Below are 19,442 nucleotides of genomic sequence, written 5' to 3'. Positions count from 1 at the left end.
AAGGACATTTAACCCAATACTGAATGAAAAGCGCGCCAAATAATAATACAACGTGACGTCATTTACGACGTCACGTCATTAAGTTGGTACCCAGTACTGTGCACGCTGGTATTTCACTGAAACAACGTAAGGGGCTTAAATTCAAAACAGTGAAATTTTCAAAAATTACCAATTTTATATCACTGATATATTTATATAAACCACCGAAAAGCATGTAATAAATATTATTAATTCTGCTAAATATACTTGGATAGTATTTTGTTTAAAGTAATACTAGCAACCAAATTCCTGTACCGGATATGGTTGTAAAATAGTGATTGGATGTGATAGATATACAACAAAAATAATAATTTCGAAAATGAAGTGGGCCGACTCCGTATCTCATAAATCTATACTGTTATAGTACGTAAAAGAACGGTTTATACCAAAGATCTCACCTGACTTACTGGTACCCTTCCTAGTTTTTAAACGGCATCCAACCAAGAAAGCAGAAGGAGACCAGTAAATTTCACGTGACGAGAACATTCAATAACAACAACGAAATGGGACCGAAGGCACTTTTTTGTGCGTTGTTCTTGCTTTTCACCTTGGTGAAATCACAGAAATTTCTAAACCCAGAGCAGATTCACTTGGCTTACGGAGGTAAACAACTGCACAAGTTACATATTTTATTTTATACGAAAACCTTTTGTGAAATACGATACATTAAATATAAATTAATGGACCTATGTCCTAACAAAAATTATAGTTTACCTGCTTACGTAACAAACTAAAATGTCCCACAGCTGTTTTGTTAATGCAAAGTTTTCAGTCTTTGGTGTATATTCTTTATTTTTCTGAGAATTGTGATCAGAATTTTCAGACTATTCTTTCCCAAAGGGGTACGGCTCATTGAATGTTCACAAAATATGTATTTGATGGTAGAAAACATTATTTTAAGTCAGAAATGAATTCAAAGTCCATTCCAATTACACTGTATACTAATATATAGACACTTGTGTATATATCTGCTTATTAAAGTGTACAGCTGCTATAAACATGATTATAACATGTTATAATTTCTGATTTAATGAAATGTCTGACCATTGTTTTATTAATGTTTGTTTGTATAATGGCCTTAGAAAACCTTTTGATGTTTAACATATTTTTCACATACAGTCGACTCTCGTTATCTCGAAGTCATCGGGACCGTCCAAAAAATATCGAGATAACGAAATGTCGAGATAAACATTTAAGGGTTTAAATAAGTCAGAAACTGATTTTTACAAAAGACATGTGCATACCTTATGTCAAATAAACAATGATATTCCCATGTCTTGTTTTCATAGGCCTAGTCAATATTTAACAAAGTAACATAAGCGGATGTTTACCAGCGGAAATATGGGTGTCCGTGATAAAAACACATAGTGAGGTTTACTCAGTAATACACCGATATAGTGAAAACATTGTTTTCAGGATGGTTGATCTGCATATCCTCCCGGGTTATTTATCGGGTCTTTCTCGAGATTGTTCGACCGCTGATTGATTTGGTGGTGATGTTGTAACAGCTAAACTTGATACAAATAAATCATCATTATGACACGTGCTATTGAGCAATTATCGTCAAGTTCGTGTTTTTCACACGTCTAAAGGGAACAAATGGAAGAAAACTATTAGTCGAGATAAACAAAGGATTATAGTGTGAAAACAATTGTTGGGGCTGAAATTTTACATCGAGATACTGAAAATATCGAAATAAAAATATCGAGATTAATAAATATTTCCAATATAAATAAAGAAGGAAGAAAATCGGGACTTTCATATTTTCATCGAGATAACGAAATATCGAGAAAAACGATGTCGAGATAACGATAGTTGACTGTATATTTGGAATTATGTTCTTATTAAGCTTTCATCTTCATTTTTGAATGGATTGTTTTCTTACTACACACAACAATGCCCTTTTCAAAAATGCTGTTGAATGACAGTTTTAATTATAAATTATAACTCAAAAAGATAGCATTTAAGATGCAATGTTCATATATGAAATGAATACACACTTTCATATTTGCAAAGGCCACTGTGGTGAAGTTGTAAGCATACTGGTCATCAACCTACATACCCATGGTTAGAGTTCCAGCTTCGACACCCATTTGTCATGTGACACTTCTGTTATGTATATATATGCATCAGACCAGTGGACAATATTTGTGATTTTTAGCTCGACTTTTCTATGAAAAGGGGAGCTATCCTACTCGCCCCGGCGTCGGCGTCGGCGTTGGCGTCACACCTTGGTTAAGTTTTTCGTACCACCCCACTTTATTTCAGAAGTATTACAAGTATGGCTTTGAAACTTACCATACTTGTTCACCATCATAACCTCCATCTACAGACAAGAGTACATAACTCTGTCAAGGTTTTTGACAGAATTATGGCCCTTTTTTGACTTAGAAAGTGTATTGAGCTTGGTTAAGTTTTTTGTACCACCTCACTTTATTTCAAAACCATTGGAGGTATTGCTTTGAAACTGACCATACTTGTTTACCATCACGACCTTCATCAACAGACAAGAGGACATAACTCTGTCAAGGTTTTTGACAGAATTATGCCCCTTTTTGACTTAGAAAATACATTGAATATGGGTAAAATCCACTTATTGCCTTAACCCTTTGAGATATTGCTTTGAAACTTTTAATGCTATATTTCACATCATTACCCCCATCTGTACGCAAGAGAAGGTAACTCTGTCAAGGATTTGTTTTAAAAATTAAGGCCTTTTATCGACTTAGAATCTTGGTTAAGTTTTTAGTACCAGTCCACTTTTTGACTGAACTGTTTGAGATATTAATTTGAAAGTTGGAATACTTGCTTACAATCATGATTCCCAAACATGTCCAGGAGAAGGTAATTCTGTCAAAGATTTTATTTGAATTATGGCCCTTAACTGTCAATGTTTTGTATTATAGGCAAGCACTAAAAAACTTAAAAAATCTAAAAAAATTCATTCCTATCCACTTGTTCACTTTACCATAAATTATGTCATATAAACATTGCTGTAATATTCAAGGGTATCAAACAACTAGTTCACTTTAAAAATACAGAGATTCTTGTATTGCCTTTTACTGCAAAAACTTTTTTTATTGGCAAGCAATAAAAAAGTCGAGCGCGCTGTCTTACGGACAGCTCTTGTTATACTGAACCACTGACATATTAAAAGTCTTTTACACTTTTATTAAAAAGCTAGGCAGCATGAAGGACTACCTAGTTGATAAAAAAACACCCTATTAAAATATTACACATTACAAAAGATTTTTTTTAAATATTTATTTCATGTTATGAATATTAGCTGTACAAATGTAAACATAATTGGAATACAAAATATTTCACTAATACTCACTGCATACCAACTTTTTGTTTCAGGGTATAAAGCTATATAGTTGATATCTTGAATTGCAAAAAAAATATTGATGATATATATCATTACTCAATAGTTACATAATCCATATTTTTATATGCCCGAAAGAATTTTGGGCATATTATGTTATACCCCCTGGCGTCTGTCCGTCCATCGGCACAAATAGTTTAGGTATATGAGCTAACTAACGGTACACTGGGACAAAAGAGAACAAAGGACTTCATTCTGTAAATAATAGTTAGCTCATAAGGAAACAATAGTTAGCCCACAAGGAAACAAAAGAAAAGAACAATAGAAATAGCTCATAAACCTGACAAATTGGTACGTCCGTCCGTCCGTCTGTTAGCAATTTGGTTTCCGGAGCATAACTTAAGTTCCATTTGCCCCAAAATATTCAAACTTCATAGGATGATTGCCCATATTGGGTAGAAGACCCCTATTGATTTTGGGGTCACAAGGTCAAAGGTCAAGGTCACTTTGACCTTAAAACTGAAAACAGTTTCCGGAGCATAACTTAAGTCCCATTTGGCTAACAGTGTTCAAACTTCATAGGATCATTGTCCATATTAGGTAGAAGACCCCTATTGATTTTGGAGTCACAAGGTCAAAGGTCAAGGTCACTGACCTAAAAACTGAAAACAGTTTCCAGAGCATGACTTAAGTCCCATTCGGCACAAAGTGTTTAAACTTCATAGGATGATTGTCCATATTGGGTAGAAGACCCCTATTGATTTTGGGGTCACAAGGTCAAAGTCATTATTACTTTAAAACTGAAAACAGTTTCCGGAGCATAACCTAAGTTCCAAGGGGCCCACAATATTCAAACTTCATAGGATCATTGTCCATATTGGGTAGAATACCCCTATTGATTTTGGGATCATAAGGTCAAGGGTCAAGGTCACCATTACTTTAAAACTGAAAACAGTTTCCGGAACATAACTTATGTTCCATTTGGGCCACAGTGTTCAAACTTCATAGGATGATTGTACATATTGGTTAGAACACCCCTATTGATTTTGGGGTCACAAGGTCAAAGGTCAAGGTCACTATTACTTTAAAACTGAAAACAGTTTCCAGAGCATAACTTAAGGTCTATTTGGCCCACAATATTCAAACTCCATAGAATGATGGTCCATTTTGGGTAGAATACCCCTGTTGATTTTGGGGTCACAAGGTCAAAGGTCAAGATCACTATTACTTTAAAACTGAAAACAGTTTCCAGAACATAACTTAATTTCTATTTGGCCCACAGTGTTCAAACTTCATAGGATGATTGTCCATATTGGGTAGAACACCCTTATTGATTTTAGGGTCACAAGGTCAAAGTTCAAGGTGGCTATTACCTCCAAACTGAAAACAGTTTCCAGAGCATAACTTAAGTTCCATTTGGCCCACAATATTCAAACTTTATAGGAGGATTGCTATTTGAAGGAGGTTATACTTTATTAAATTTATGTAATGTCTTGCTAAAAATAAAACAACAATTTTCGTGCATATAATACTCCGGTGCTCTTGTTTTCAAAATGAGATGAGATGCGCCAAAAAAAAACACCCTTAATTAAATAGAAATAGAAGTGTATATTTTGTCGCAGAATGTTTTATTGTGAATTTTCATACAAATTCATGTGTGTTTAATTATTATAATGGAGAATTCTTTATTAAAACTTTTCAATGAAAAACCAAAATGCTATGAAAAATTGTAATTTTACTAAAAGCCTCCAGATTCATCCTAATTTTTTAGAAAATTTTGAAGTGTAAAATATTGTGAAATGAACAAAGAAAGTACTTGACACATTGAAATCGGCACTTATAATCTACATCAATTACAAAAAAGAAGTCAAAATATGCATAAATGGCCCCTAATAGGTTAGTAACGCAGTATAAATATGGTGATAAATACTGCAAAATACAGTCATTAATTGCACATCAGATATAGATTATCTCTTGAATCTTTAATCTGTTTACTTTTCTTAAAGTTTTAGTATGTTATTTTCCAAGTGTAATTTCTTTGGAATATTTTTGGTCATCTGGAGGCATGCAGCTTTGAAAAAATGTTTCATCAAATATATGCCAACTTCATTTTCTCTGTGACACAAATACATATTTTAATCCTTGGCGAATCACTGATTACAACACTGTCATAAATCGAGATAACTGGATGGCATAAACTTCATTTGCAGAGTGTCCATCTGAACCGACAAATTCATGGTATCTAATGTGACCTTACACTCAGTAACTTGTTTATCATTACTGGTATTCTCAAGCAAAAAGAAATATGTGAAGAAAGCATCTGATGGAAAGTTTTCAATCTTCAATAAACCTGCAATTAAGATTGATATTTATTATCAAAAAAATAAAGAAATAAAAAACTATAAAATTGCAAATAACAATTGACACAATGACAGGATATCCTTCATGATATCCAATGACACAGCTAAGGAATCTATAATTTTTAATAAAGATGTTGTTTTTTTTTCATTCAGATAACAAATTATGGTTTTCAAAAATAAAAAGAAACCCTACCTATTTCTAAAACATGATTTTTTCTACTTTTTAAATATCAAACGACTTAACTGCAAATTCATCAATTTATGGTTTGGTCTCAGATTTCACCAAAAAAATTGTTGAAATTTGACACTGCATAATGAAAAATCATACAAAATAATTGATCCAATTCTACTCTCTTGCTATAAATATGTCTATGCTTTATTAAAAAATACTTACATGGGACAAATTTAATTGACATACAACGTTCATTTACGGGACAAAAAATGTACATCACGTTAGCATTCCACAATTTTATTTTTCAGATTTTTGTCACAGTTCATAAAATTAAAACCCGTAAAATTTCATTTTAACTCACTAAAGTTCCATAATCTTAATGTTAAACCAAAGATATTTAAAGGATCTTTCAAAATATTTTGCCAGTTTTCTTGTAATTTACTTCTTTAAACGAAGTTTTGCAGACAAAAATTACCCTTTCACGGCGATCAACACAACAACATCAGTTTGATTGAGATTTTTATTCTTCAACAGAACACAGTTTTCACATTAAAAACTTTAAACACCATGTTAAAAATACATCGGATCAATGTCATGATACTTACAGAATTATTTTATTTACTTTCTGAGGACTTCAACCACATATAGTAAACATACCGATCAATTTTCTTGACGAACATTTCCTCCGCCTTGAACTAAATTTGTAAAATGGCGGCGCTGATTCCCAATTGGACGAAAACACACAGGAGCGCTAATCTCTGTGTTTCCCGTCCCGTTATTGTATGTCCCAGATCTTATCAATAAATGAATGAATAAAAAGAATGAGAGAATTAATTGAATAATTGAATTATGATTTTATAATCAAAAGTTTTTGCAGTTTGTCAACTGCCTTATAAATTAAAGTGTCTTTACTAATTCTTACACCTTGAAAAAATAACATTTATCTAAATAGTTAAATTAAGAGATCAATAGATAATGGATTAGTAATTAAGGATTAAAGTATCTCAATTGTTTGTGTGCAATCAATCAATATACTACAACATTTTTACGATTTTAAGTATGAAAATTCTTTTGTAAGTCATAAAACAAGACCGAAATGTCTCTCAGAAAAGGACCGAAATGTCTAGCGGCTGATTTTTGCACGGGCCAATTTGGTTTGGAGTCGAAACGTCCTGTTTGCTTCTTGACAATAAAAGCTTACTTTATCCTTCAATTTTCAGTTGACCCATCTCGTATGGTAGTAACATGGAGTACAATGAACGAAACACAAACAACTGTTGCCATGATTGGCCCGGCAGTCAAAGGAAAGCAGTTAAGTGCAATGGTTAATGGTAGCAGCACAAAATTTGTAGACCCTGGCACTGAGCACCATACACAGTACATCCACCGAGTAGAATTCAGAGGGCTTGAACCTGGGGCACCTTATTGTAAGTATATTTCCTGAAATTATTTTTGTTTACTTTTCTATTTTCATGTAATTATTATTGCATACATGTTAATGTAAAGTTGGTTATCATTTTTCATTTTGTTCACAAATATTCATGTATTTTGATGAATTTTATTATTTTAGTGTATAGAGTTGGCAGTTCAGTAGAGGATATATGGAGTGACACATACAGCTTTAAAACAATGAAGGAAGGTACTGACTGGTCTCCTCATATCGCCTTGTATGGAGATTTTGGTTACTCAAACAGTCAGTCTCTCAAACGTCTGATGCTGGACAATGATGAAGGCTTGTACGATTCTATATTTCATGTTGGTAAGTCCAATCTAAAGTTTTGCATACTGTTGGAAGTGTAACTCCTAAGTTAGGTAAAAAAAAATGTAAAATATTTATTTTTTGGTTTTCTTAGTGTTGTATTAATAGTCTGTTAACTCTGACTTAACATACATATACAATGTACATCCATTGCATATTTAAGAGCATTTTCCTATAATTCAAATTAAGACTAGATATTGAGTATATTTGGGGTTTTTTTTATTTGCAATAAAGTTATGATAGCATGACCAATTTGGTGATAAAGATTTATGAATTTGTTTTTAAACATGCTAGATTGAGAAAATTAAATTTCAACAGTCTAAAACCAAAATTAGACTGGCAGCAAAAAAAACTAATAGATTTTCTTTAGGGCTAGTCATAATTCCCAATTTATAGTGAAAATTGCTTAGTTCCTACCCCGACTTGCTTTAAAAATTTTATTTTTAAGTCTGTGATTTATTATGACTGATGAACCCATTTTCATTGAGCAAATATAAACTAAAACAACTTTTCTCTTTTAGGTGACATGGCATATGATATGGATTCGGTAAAGCTAGTTTTTTTAATTCAAACTATTGCAGATGAAATTAATGTTGAAATTAATGTCTTTGACAATAAGGGATATACGGCTTGTAATTAAGACCTGTTCTGAAATGTGTTTTTAACACTTTCATACTTGTATATATATTTGCAGATATATAAGCATTTATTGCATTAATTGCTAGTTACAACTATTTTGATATTGTATGAAATAATATAGTTTATTTTGAGTATTTAATTGTGTTTAATATGATAGGTATTTTATTGTAAATTAATAATATATATTTTATTGTCTAGAACAATGGCCGTGTTGGTGATGAGTTTATGAACATGATACAGCCTCTTGCAGCTTGTTTACCTTACATGACATGCCCCGGTAACCATGAATATAAATAGTAAGTTGCTATCATATAATCATTTTCAGTGAACATACAATAGAAAAACATTTTTACATATTTAACTACAAATATATCAAATGCTTGATATTGATGTTTTTCACAATTAAACATTTAAGCATATAATGTAACAGATGTGTATGATAGTAATTGTATACTAACATGTCATTTGTATTGTGAAAATGTTCTGGGTTTATTGGATCCATTTCAAATTATCTCAAATGTAGGTCAGGTATATAATTCGCATTTCAAAATTCATTTAATATATTATAAGCCCTATATATTGACTTGTTTTTTGCCTGTGTTTTTAATTATTCATGCAAATTAACTTCCCTTAACACTTGAGTTAAGTTTCATTTTGTTTTGTTTTCATTTTGTTTATTCACAAAAGGAAAAAAATGCAAAAATCTTACATCATATTAATCATGTGATACTGTAACTATGTTAAATAGAAACATAGAAAAAGCAATGATTTCTACCAAAAGGCAGCAATGTTATATAGGGCTTTTAGACAATGATTTTATTAAAAAAAATGTTAATTTAACAGCATTTTTATACAATTTTTCATATGTAAGAAAAGAAAAGAAAAAAGAAAACATTGAAACATGTGTTTGATCTCTTTTTCTCTCCAGTAATTTCACACACTACAAAAATCGATTCACAATGCCAACAGATGAGAATGGTGAGAAGATGTTTTACAGGTATGTATAAGGATTTTTTTGTCTGTTTCCTTTAATTTACATATATATATCGATACCAGTAGTCTATGGTAAAATTTTCTCTCAGATGACCCAGATTATGGCTGTAAATTAAGATTCTGATTGCCATATTTTATTTTGTTTCAAAAGTTGTTTTACATAGATCTGAAAAGTTTTCACATATGGCAGGAAGGTTTGTTCTTACACACCTTGCCCTATCAAATAACATGAGAACATTAAATTTTTCTACATTCACAGATGGATTAGATGATAGGTTTAAATAACACCTATTGTTATTGAGTTCAAAGGTCAAGGTCATGTACTGAAAAAGAAAAAAGAGTTGTTCTCTTTCATTTGCTAAGAACAGGAAAGTTTGTGAAGTACACATACTAAAAAGAAATGTATCAAAATATCTATGTTACTAGATGTAAGTATTACATGATAACTATCATTATAATGAATGAGAAATAAATGCAGTATTACTAAAAGGTATCATTATAAAATGTGAATCAACTGTTATATATGACCTAAATTTTTTTTATATTTTCAGCTTTGACATTGGTCCAGCTCATATTATATCCATCTCAACAGAGTACTATTTCTATTTACAATATGGAATCACTCAAGCATTCAGACAGTACTACTGGCTCCTTGAAGATTTAGAGGTACACAAACAAATAACATTCATTAATATGATCTTTGATTTCCTAAACATGCTGAATTTGTGTAATGCATTTGCTAAAACTTTGAATCTGTCAATTGAATTTTTTATTATTATGCCCCCCTTCAAAGAAGTGGGGGTATATTGCTTTGCATTTGTCTGTTGGTCGGTCTGTCGGTCCATAGACCAAATGGTTTCTGAGAGATAACTAAAGAACGCTTAGGCCTAGGAACTTCAAACTTGGTATGATGATTGTTCATGACCAGTAGATGACCCCTATTGATTTTGGGGTCAAGGAGTCAAAGGTCAAGGTCACATTGACCTTGTAGGTAAAAACGGTTTCCGATCAATAACTAAAGAACGCTTAGGCCTAGGAACTTCAAACTTGGTATGTTGATTGTTCATGACCAGCAGATGACCCCTAATGATTTTGGGGTCAAAGGTCAAGGTCACATTGACCTTGTAGGTAAAAACGGTTTCCGATCAATAACTAAAGAACGCTTAGGCCTAGGAACTTCAAACTTGGTATATTGATTGTTCATGACCAGCAGATGACCCCTTTTGATTTTGGGGTCAAGGGGTCAAAGATCAAGGTCACATTGACCTTGTAGGTAAAAACGGTTTCCAATCCATTACTTGACAACCCATGGGCTGTTGACCCTCAAACTTGGTAGGTGCATTGGACTTGACCAGTAGATGACCCTTATTGATTTTGGGGTCAAGGGGTCAAAGATTAAGGTTGCATTGTCCTTGTTGTTAAAAAGGTTTCCTATGTATTACTTGACAAGCTATGGATTTTGGCCCTCAAATTTTGAAGGTTCATTGGTCTTGGCCAGTAGATGGCCCTTAATGATTTGTGGTCAGGGGAAGAAAGGTCAAGGTTGCATTGACCTTGTATTTCATAATGGTCATATTGACCTTGTATGTAAAGACTGTTTCTGACCAATAACTCACCAACTCAAGTTGCCTTGGTTGTTATTTTTTTATTAAACTAAAAATCCTTTTGGTATACGCATTTCAAGGTCTTAAGTAATATAACAACTTGGCTGTCATTAATGAGGCCTACATGATTCACAAAATTTATGCGTGTATTATTTGGTAAGATTTGAAATAACTTTGTCATAAAATTGCTGCACACAACCTTTGCGGTCACAATTACCTAGTGACTAGTCATGACCAGTTGTTAAGCCTCATTGATTTTTTGGTCACTAGGTCAAAAGTCAGTCATAATAAACTGATCACATGACTAATTGGCTGCCGATAGGGGGCATACATGTTTTACAAACATATCTTGTTATTTCAATGTCAGAATGAAAAAAAAAAATGAGTTATCAGCATGGATGTGCTGGCTGGTCTGGCTCTATACTATAGTAGTGGCAAAGGCTATTGCTTTTGGTTCCTGCAGAAAAAAAATTAAATAAAAGATTACGATATTGACTTTTCCTGTGAACTCGAATATACGTTCTTAATGAGATGGTGACTCATAATAACATGATAATATTAACTTGGTTGGAGTTAAAACTTTTGTGGAAGGGTTGAAATTTTTTTGTACCCTTTAAGTTTATTTTAATGATGTTATTTATTCAGTTGTTTATGTGAACTTGTATGTATTAGTTATTTATATGAATTATCTGATAATGTATATTGAATTCACTTATAGAAAGCAAATAAAAAAGAAAACCGTGAAAAGAGACCATGGATTATTGTAATGGGTCATAGACCAATGTACTGTTCTAACAGTGATCAAGATGACTGCACTAGAGACCACTCCTGGGTAAGTTTATAATGAATGTAACTCTTCCTTACAGAGTTTATATTTTTTGCTTTATCAGATATTTATTAACAGGTTCTTTGTACAGGAGTGTTGCATTGTTCTGTTGATTTTATTGGATAATACATATCACCATATACTTAACTTTATTTGCATACGCTAATACAGTTTGGGAAATAGAGTTTTTATCACATTTATATATTATGTTTTGATTGTTGACAATTGTGACATCACAAGGCGGCTTTTTCTAGAAACACAAATACTTGAAAGGTAAAAGTGGTTGTTTGATAAAAAGATTGATCTCAATTAGCTGACAAATTAGTGGTCACTAGTCGCATTAAGCAAAAGTCGCTTTATATAGTAACAATATAGAGAGAAAATGATCAGGGTGAATTTACAGTTGCATAAGACAAAAGTCGCTTAATAAATGTGGTCGCATGGGCAAGTTATTGACTGTATTTCACTTCAAATTCAAGTGACTTTGATGGAGAAGATTCTGTTCAATAGCAATTAGGTTAGTTATTGTGTGGAATACAGGAATATTGGTGAAGTTGTGTAATGATAATAAATATACCATATAATGCTGCTTAGGGTAAAATCCTATTCTCTTTTGAGTGAAAAATTAACATTTCAAGCTTGTAAGACTTGCATACAGAACATTGTTAGGATGTGCTTCAGTTTTTTAATGCAGACAATGTCAAGGTGTATGTAAACTGCTTAATATATTTGTTGTAAAAAGGTAACGTTGTTTTGTAGGTAAGAGATGGTATACCATATTTTGACACCTATGGTCTTGATGATGTACTCTTCAAGTATGGGGTGGATCTTGGTGTTTGGGCACATGAACATTCCTATGAGAGACTTTGGCCTGTGTACAAGCACAAGGTAACTTGTGGATAAACCTATTTCACTTTCCTTTCTTACAGCTACTTTCTAAAGTTATTTCATTCAAATGTTAAAGATTTAAGCACTTTCCTATAATTTATGCAGAACATTATTAGTATAAATATGAGAGAAAGGCATCATTAATATTTACTGACTTAGCTTTATTTTTAAATGGTATTCAGTCATTAAGAAATTGTAGTTTGAACTTTGTTAAAGTGTTTTAAGCTCACCTGTCACAAAGTGACAGGGTGAGTTTTTGTGATCGCTTTTCGTCCGTTGTCCGTCCTTGTGTAAACTTTTACTCTGTAAACATCTTCTCATAAAAAAAAAATCACTGAGCCAATTTCATCCAAACTTCACAGGAATGTTCCTTTGATTGTCACCTTTAAAATTGTTCAAAGAATTTAATACCATGCAGAACTCTGGTTGCCATGGCAACCAAAAGAAAAAAACTTAAAAAATCTTCTTTGAAAAAATACAAGAGGTAGGGCTTAGATATTTGGCATGAAACATCTTCTAGTAAGTGTCTATCAAGTTTTTTCAAATAAAATCCCTGGAGCCAAAATTAGCCCTGCCCCAGGGGCTCATTGCTTTTCCTTATATGTATATAGTAAAAACTTCAAAAATCTTCTTTTAAAAAACCCAAAACGCTAGATCTTAAATATTAAGCATGAAACATCTTCTGGTGAGTGTCTACAAAGTTTGTTCAAATAAAAGCCCAGGGATCAAAATTGGCCCCGTCCATGGGGTACTGATTTTCCTTATATGTCTATAGTAAAAGCTTTAAAAAAATCTTCTTTTAAATAACCGATAGAGCTAGTGCTTAGATATTAAGCATGAAACATCTTCTAGTGAGTGTCTACAAAATATAAGCCCTATGGACAACTTTCGTTTTGCCCTGTGTAAAAATTGAATTTAAATATCTGAAACAGCACCTGTTAACTCAAATAGTGTATAGAACTGAAGTATGCTTGTAAAATCTATTGTAGGTTTACAATGGTAGCTTGAATGAACCTTACACAAATCCTAGAGCACCTGTTCATATCACTACAGGATCTGCAGTAAGTATTGTGCTTCTGTTATATGTCTCAAAATTATTTAGAATGTGTAGAGTGTATTAACCAAATTTGATCAGAATGTGAATTTTTCTGTAAAAGATTGTTTAAAGTACAGGAAGACTCTGCTATTGGTTTTCTGCCCCACACCGATCACAAAAAAGTGACATGGTATAGGCATTGTGAAATAGATTATCCCTGGTCGTAGTCCTGTTGTCACACTGTCTGTCTATAGACATACCAGTGAAATGTGAGGGCATACATATGTAGACTTATTTGTAGTTTAAAATTGTTTTAATTAAAATTGTTGTAAAATTGTGTAAACAGGGGTGCCAGGAGATTCATGATCACTTCAAGAAGGAGCAACCATTCTGGTCTGCATTCCGTAGTGATGACTATGGTTATACTAGGATGAAGATATTCAACAATACACATCTCTATCTGGAGCAGGTCTCTGATGATAAGGTAACAAAAAAGAAACATTTTCCATAGATTTTACTAAAATATTGACCATATGTGATATTTCAGTCCTAAAATCTGTTATACAGTCTTTTTATATTAAACTCATTTAGTTTTGTTGTAGGGTAAGGAAAAAAATATGAAGCCAAAGTAGGGGTTAGAGTAGATATCATTAGGATATCATGTTAATGCTGTATCATTTTAGATATTGAGTATTCAGATAAATAATGACCAAATTAGTGATAGTTTTTTAAGATTATTGCATACATGTACCTTATGATAGATTCATTAAAAAAGGAATTAAGATACGTAAGAAATTGAGCTTCTCAAGGCAACTAAAATTTATACAATTAATGTAATTCTATGTAAAGAATGAATGTCCAACTGTGAATAATTAAAATAATTTGTTAATAGTTGTCATACATAAAACGATCTTATCCAGATCTAATTTACTAAGAATGTGCATAATATGTATGATCTAAACACTTTAGTAATCAAATTTAGTAAAAGGACTTCTGTTGTATTTTGTCTTTTTTTTTTGATTTAAGAATTTTTGTGCTGATAATCATCCCCCTTGTGGCTGATCCATTGTCTGGAATCAGAATTGCAGCCACTGTTTATCACTGCGCAATTGTAAAACACGATTAAATGGTTTCAAATAACTGGAGTCGATGCATCTCTAAACTCCAGCAGGTGAGGTGGTTTTGATCCCTGGTGTTGCTTTAAGTTTGTAACACCTGAGATTAGCCAAAATCATGTCCCTGTATTGGCACAATATGACCTAAATTGTGTTGGTGTGCTGTTAAACCAAAAAGAAATCATAAATAAGTCTGATAAACATAAGTTAGCAGCCAAAGTGTAACACATGAGTCTAATCTGTTAGTATGAAATGACATACTGCCACCAAGGTTGAACATTTAAATTTTTTGTTTTGTTCAGTATAAAATTGATAATTTTGATAATTATAGAATGGTACAGTGATTGACAAGATAATGATCATCAAAGACAAGCATGGACCATTCCATCTTAGTTAAAGACTCCAGGCATAAACAGCGAGAGATGACTGAAAAGAATCTCAAACTTTGACCAATTATTTCTGTGATGTTTCCATATTGCTTTTTTTACAAAAAAAAATTAAAATGAAAAGAAATCCAACCAACATTATAAACATTGCAATAAAAGATTATTATTTCACCAATTGTTATACTTAAGATTTTCTTGTATTAGTGAGTTATTATCTGTATAAATTATGTTATATATATATGATAAACAGTGAAAAATTAGAGGATATGTATGTTATGCTGTGAGTTTATTTTAAAAATTTTTTGAGTGATAAGATATTTTGCTAGATTTGCTAAAATTTTCATATGAGTTGGTTTAGTATGTACAATATGACATAATATCAAATTCATGTTCGAATATTTTTTTGACATAACATTCCTTATTCCCTTATATTCCCTTATACACACATATACGTTTGTTATGTTTATAACTAGAGTAATTTTTTAGTGATTTTCAAAAAACAAAAAACCAACGGCTTTTTGATTATCAAAAAGGTCAACAACAGCATATAGTTTTATCTATCATTGGGATAATATTGTTGTTTTTTTTGTAACTTTCAGGTTAAATTTTGAATATTTCAGAGACCATTTATTTTCCAAAACTGGAAAGAGTTTATTAAAGTGAAATATCAATTTGTGATGTGTTTCTCCTATGTAAGTGGGATTAATAAGAGATTATAAGTGTTTTTTAAGGTTGTTCAAGACATGTTTTTACTTAAAGTTGTTTAAGACAGGTTTTAGACAATTTTTGGACAAATTTTCACCATGGAAACATAAATTTTTGGCAAAGGTGGATTTGTACTTAAGTATGAGCAGTTTGATTATGTTTGCAGTTTGATAATGTTTTGTACTTCAAACTTTTATAGGTTAATATTGGTAAGAGTTTCAAATTTTTAAATAACATTTTCAATCTGAAAGATATGGTTCATGCTCCCTTAATTGTAAAGAACAATTGTAAACATTCCTAGTTAAATGTTACATATGTGTTATTATTATAGTATTATGTAATTGTGATACATTTGGTAAATTAAGAGAGGATTGTTACCTTTTCTTTGTGTATAATTCACTGTATTGTCACTTCGTTACTGAACAATACTCTAGAAATCATATACTTTATATGTGAGACTGGTGAGACTTGAGCTTTCTATTATAAATTAATAAAATAAATATTATTTAAACAGATAACAATATTTTAGAGGATTTGTAAATATTTGATAATGATACAGTCAGTATGAACAATTTCAAATGGTAGATGATGTTGTCAACTTGTCACCCTTTTGTGACCATGATTTTGTATCCTAATGCTTTTTTACAGTGGAAGTCTTAAACACTATATTGCATCTTGTTCAACCACTATGCTTTTTTGAAAATTGCTGATACATGAAATTTTCTTTTATACGTAAAAAAATCAGGTGTTTACTTAAATCAGACTTCTCACTAGACTATGAGACATAATCAAAGTAGATAGAATCTAGGGCACACAGCTATAATATACTTTTTGTGATCTATATCTGTGCAAGAACACTAATGCTTTTGTGAAATGTGTATGGTCTATCATTGTAATCAAAACTATAGATTTGTTTAATTATAAAAATGAAATAAGAAAGATATTCTCTTGTATGTACATGTGTATTTATATGATATACAAATGTCTTACTTCAGATCCAGAGAAATTCTAATACATTTTAACATAGTACAGGAACATGAAGACAACAACCAGTCCTGAATGAATTGTGATCTTTTAGTTTAGTAATTATTTGAACTAGCACAAACACAGCACACCTCGGAATATATGTACATAGTTCTTAAGTGGGTAAAGTGAAAATAATGAAATGATTTAACTAAGCCCAAGTTACTTTCTGTCCACAAAATAATACTTAAAACCTGTTGAAATATGCAGATGTAGCCCTTACTTTTATAAGTGACAGAATAGAAATAAGTTTAGGTGTGCTGTTTTAAGAAGTATGACATAACTTTTATGTAGTTTTCACAAGAAAAAAAGAAAGATTTTTTTTATACCTTACCATTTGCATCTTTTGTAACAGTTACTGTGTCATTGAATTTGCTTTTATACTTGCTTGGATTTTTGTTGTTTTTGTTTTGTTTTTGGATCTGATAATCCATAATTTTTGTAAAGCAACTTTATCTTTTTCTGTATGGATACTCATTGCTTCATAAGTCACAGTTAACGCAATTTCTTTTTTTACTCAGCAATGTTTAATTTTATTTAGTATTTAATAAAGGCTGTCTTGCCAATCAATAGCTAAACTCAACACGTTTCCATTCTTTCCATTCTTTGTATTTTCATACTTTAAGATTCTCAGTTTTATATTGTACATTTTAAAGGAAATAATCTCAGTGTTGATATATTATTTATTAATTATTTTATGAAATAAAATCAAATGTCTGTGCACTATACATGTCCATGTGAACTTTTTAACATGAATCGTTGACTGCTCAGATAAATTTATCAGGTCTATACACAGTTCAGATATTACATGTAACAAACTTCTTTTGGTAATTAAAGTGTATACTGTAAACCTTCGAAATATTTCTTATTGCTTTAAAACATGTATGTTGATACATTATGATTAAATTCTCCCATCTGATAATCAGTTTCAGTTTCTGTATCTTTCTTCACTGGTCACATTGGTAGAATCTGTTACTGCCAGCAAGCTAAAGGTTAATATTTGTACACTAATGATGGTGTAACTTTAACTCCCTACATTCCTCCACACATAAAAATACAATACAATTTATATGCATGTTCATGTATGAAAAAGAATATTGAACATGTTTTTGTGCACAGACAAATGATTACAAAAAATACACACTGTTTTTATATACATAAAGTACTTGTATTTCGGGTTTTTTCCCCCCAAATTACCAAAGAACTCAGTTTAGGTGTTAAATATTTATATCTTACAGTTTGATTTTGATTAAAGCAACAGAGTTAGATTTCGATTAAAGCAACAAATAGATTTTTTATATCATTAATGAAAACATAAAAGTAAGGCATAATACTAATAACCATGTACATGTTCTCCTGTCTATAACTGTTGTTAATAAAAAGTTTATTTTCTAGTTTGTTTCAAATTTTCTTTCTAAAAACCATTCAGATAATTAAGTGCACACAGAATTGATTAGGGAGGCTCAATTCAGTAAGTAAGCTAGCATGATTGAATAAGAATGTTTAACTAGGTTGGTGGTTTTACTTCTGACATGTCCCTCATTGCCTTAAAAATCAGTTGGTGGAATCCTTAGTTCTAAGTATGTTAATGAAAGTATAAACAATCCTGTAAGTGTGATTGGATATGATCATTAGTTTATGATGTCATTGTTGTCAACAATGTTTCCTTATCCGTGAAAGATTTTTAGCTCACCTGAGCTTTCCAAATCATTGAATATCTATTGTCGGTCCACATTTAGTTCGTTAACACTCCAGCTGTCACATTCTTGCTCCAATAGACATCAAACTTGTCATCACAGGAGCCAAAAATAAAAAAAAATCTTGTAAAGACTCGTGGCCATGTTTTAGTCCAAATATCCTGGGTAATTAGCCAGAAAGGTTGTTTTGAAAAATTCTAGCTCAAGTTCAAATATGAGTCATCTTGCATCAAAAACTAGGTCATACAGTCCAAATAAAGAAAAACATAGTGAACACTAGGGGCTACTGTTTCTGTCCAAATATCCTGGAAGTTGGTCAGAAATAGAATATGTGTCATCGGGGGTCAAACTAGGTCACACAGCCCGAATATTGAAAAACCTTAACACTAGAAGAAACATTTTCAGCCAAAATATCTTAAAATTTGTCAGAAATGTTGATGAAATGATTTCTAAGTCAAGTTCGAATATGAGTCACATGGGGTCAAAAGCTAGGTCACAGCCCATATATGAGAAACCTTGTTAACAATAGAGGCTACTGTTTTTGGCCAAATATCCTGTAAATTGGTCAGAAAGGTTGTTAAGATGAATTCTAGCTCAAGTTTGAATAGGGGTCATCTGGGGTTAAAAACTAGGCCAAACAGCCTAAATATACTATACATGTATAAGAACATTGTTAGCATTCGAGAAGCTACTGTTTCGGTCCAGATATCCTGGAAATTTGCAGCAAGGTTGTTCAAATGATTTCTAGGTAAAGTTCGTATATGGGTTATCTTTGGTCAAAAACTAGCTGGGGGCAGCACATATGTTTACATTTGCACTATTAATATTAATTAAGAATTTAAGAGCCTTGATAGTCAGGTGAGTGATATAAGGGT

General features: G+C 31.7%; 1 protein-coding gene across 1 annotated transcript; it reads left to right on the top strand.

Moving 5' to 3' along the window:
- The first annotated feature begins 480 nt into the window (after window positions 1-480).
- LOC132730021 (acid phosphatase type 7-like) lies at window positions 481-18,264 on the top strand. Its single transcript, XM_060715864.1, has 12 exons — window positions 481-642; window positions 7,117-7,323; window positions 7,467-7,655; window positions 8,177-8,202; window positions 8,493-8,590; window positions 9,223-9,291; window positions 9,839-9,953; window positions 11,610-11,723; window positions 12,477-12,605; window positions 13,595-13,666; window positions 13,988-14,125; window positions 15,088-18,264. The coding sequence occupies exons 1-12, from the start codon at window positions 543-545 to the stop codon at window positions 15,151-15,153; spliced, it is 1,323 nt and encodes a 440-aa protein (XP_060571847.1). The 5' UTR covers window positions 481-542; the 3' UTR covers window positions 15,154-18,264.
- Window positions 18,265-19,442: the final 1,178 nt, after the last annotated feature.

This window comes from Ruditapes philippinarum, unplaced genomic scaffold (assembly GCF_026571515.1).
Source record: "Ruditapes philippinarum isolate M1 unplaced genomic scaffold, ASM2657151v2 ctg155_1_1_1_1, whole genome shotgun sequence".
NCBI lineage: Eukaryota > Metazoa > Mollusca > Bivalvia > Venerida > Veneridae > Ruditapes > Ruditapes philippinarum.
Note: the sequence above shows the minus strand (reverse complement) of the source record. Positions and strands in the feature narration are given on the sequence as shown.

Excerpts from the sequence above, each read along its gene's own strand:
- LOC132730021 (XM_060715864.1), top strand. The coding sequence starts at position 543 with ATGGGACCGAAGGCACTTTTTTGTGCGTTGTTCTTGCTTTTCACCTTG. Across the intron at positions 8,591-9,222 it reads GGTAACCATGAATATAAATA|TAATTTCACACACTACAAAA; the intron begins GTAAGTTGCTAT and ends TTTTCTCTCCAG. Across the intron at positions 12,606-13,594 it reads GGCCTGTGTACAAGCACAAG|GTTTACAATGGTAGCTTGAA; the intron begins GTAACTTGTGGA and ends AATCTATTGTAG.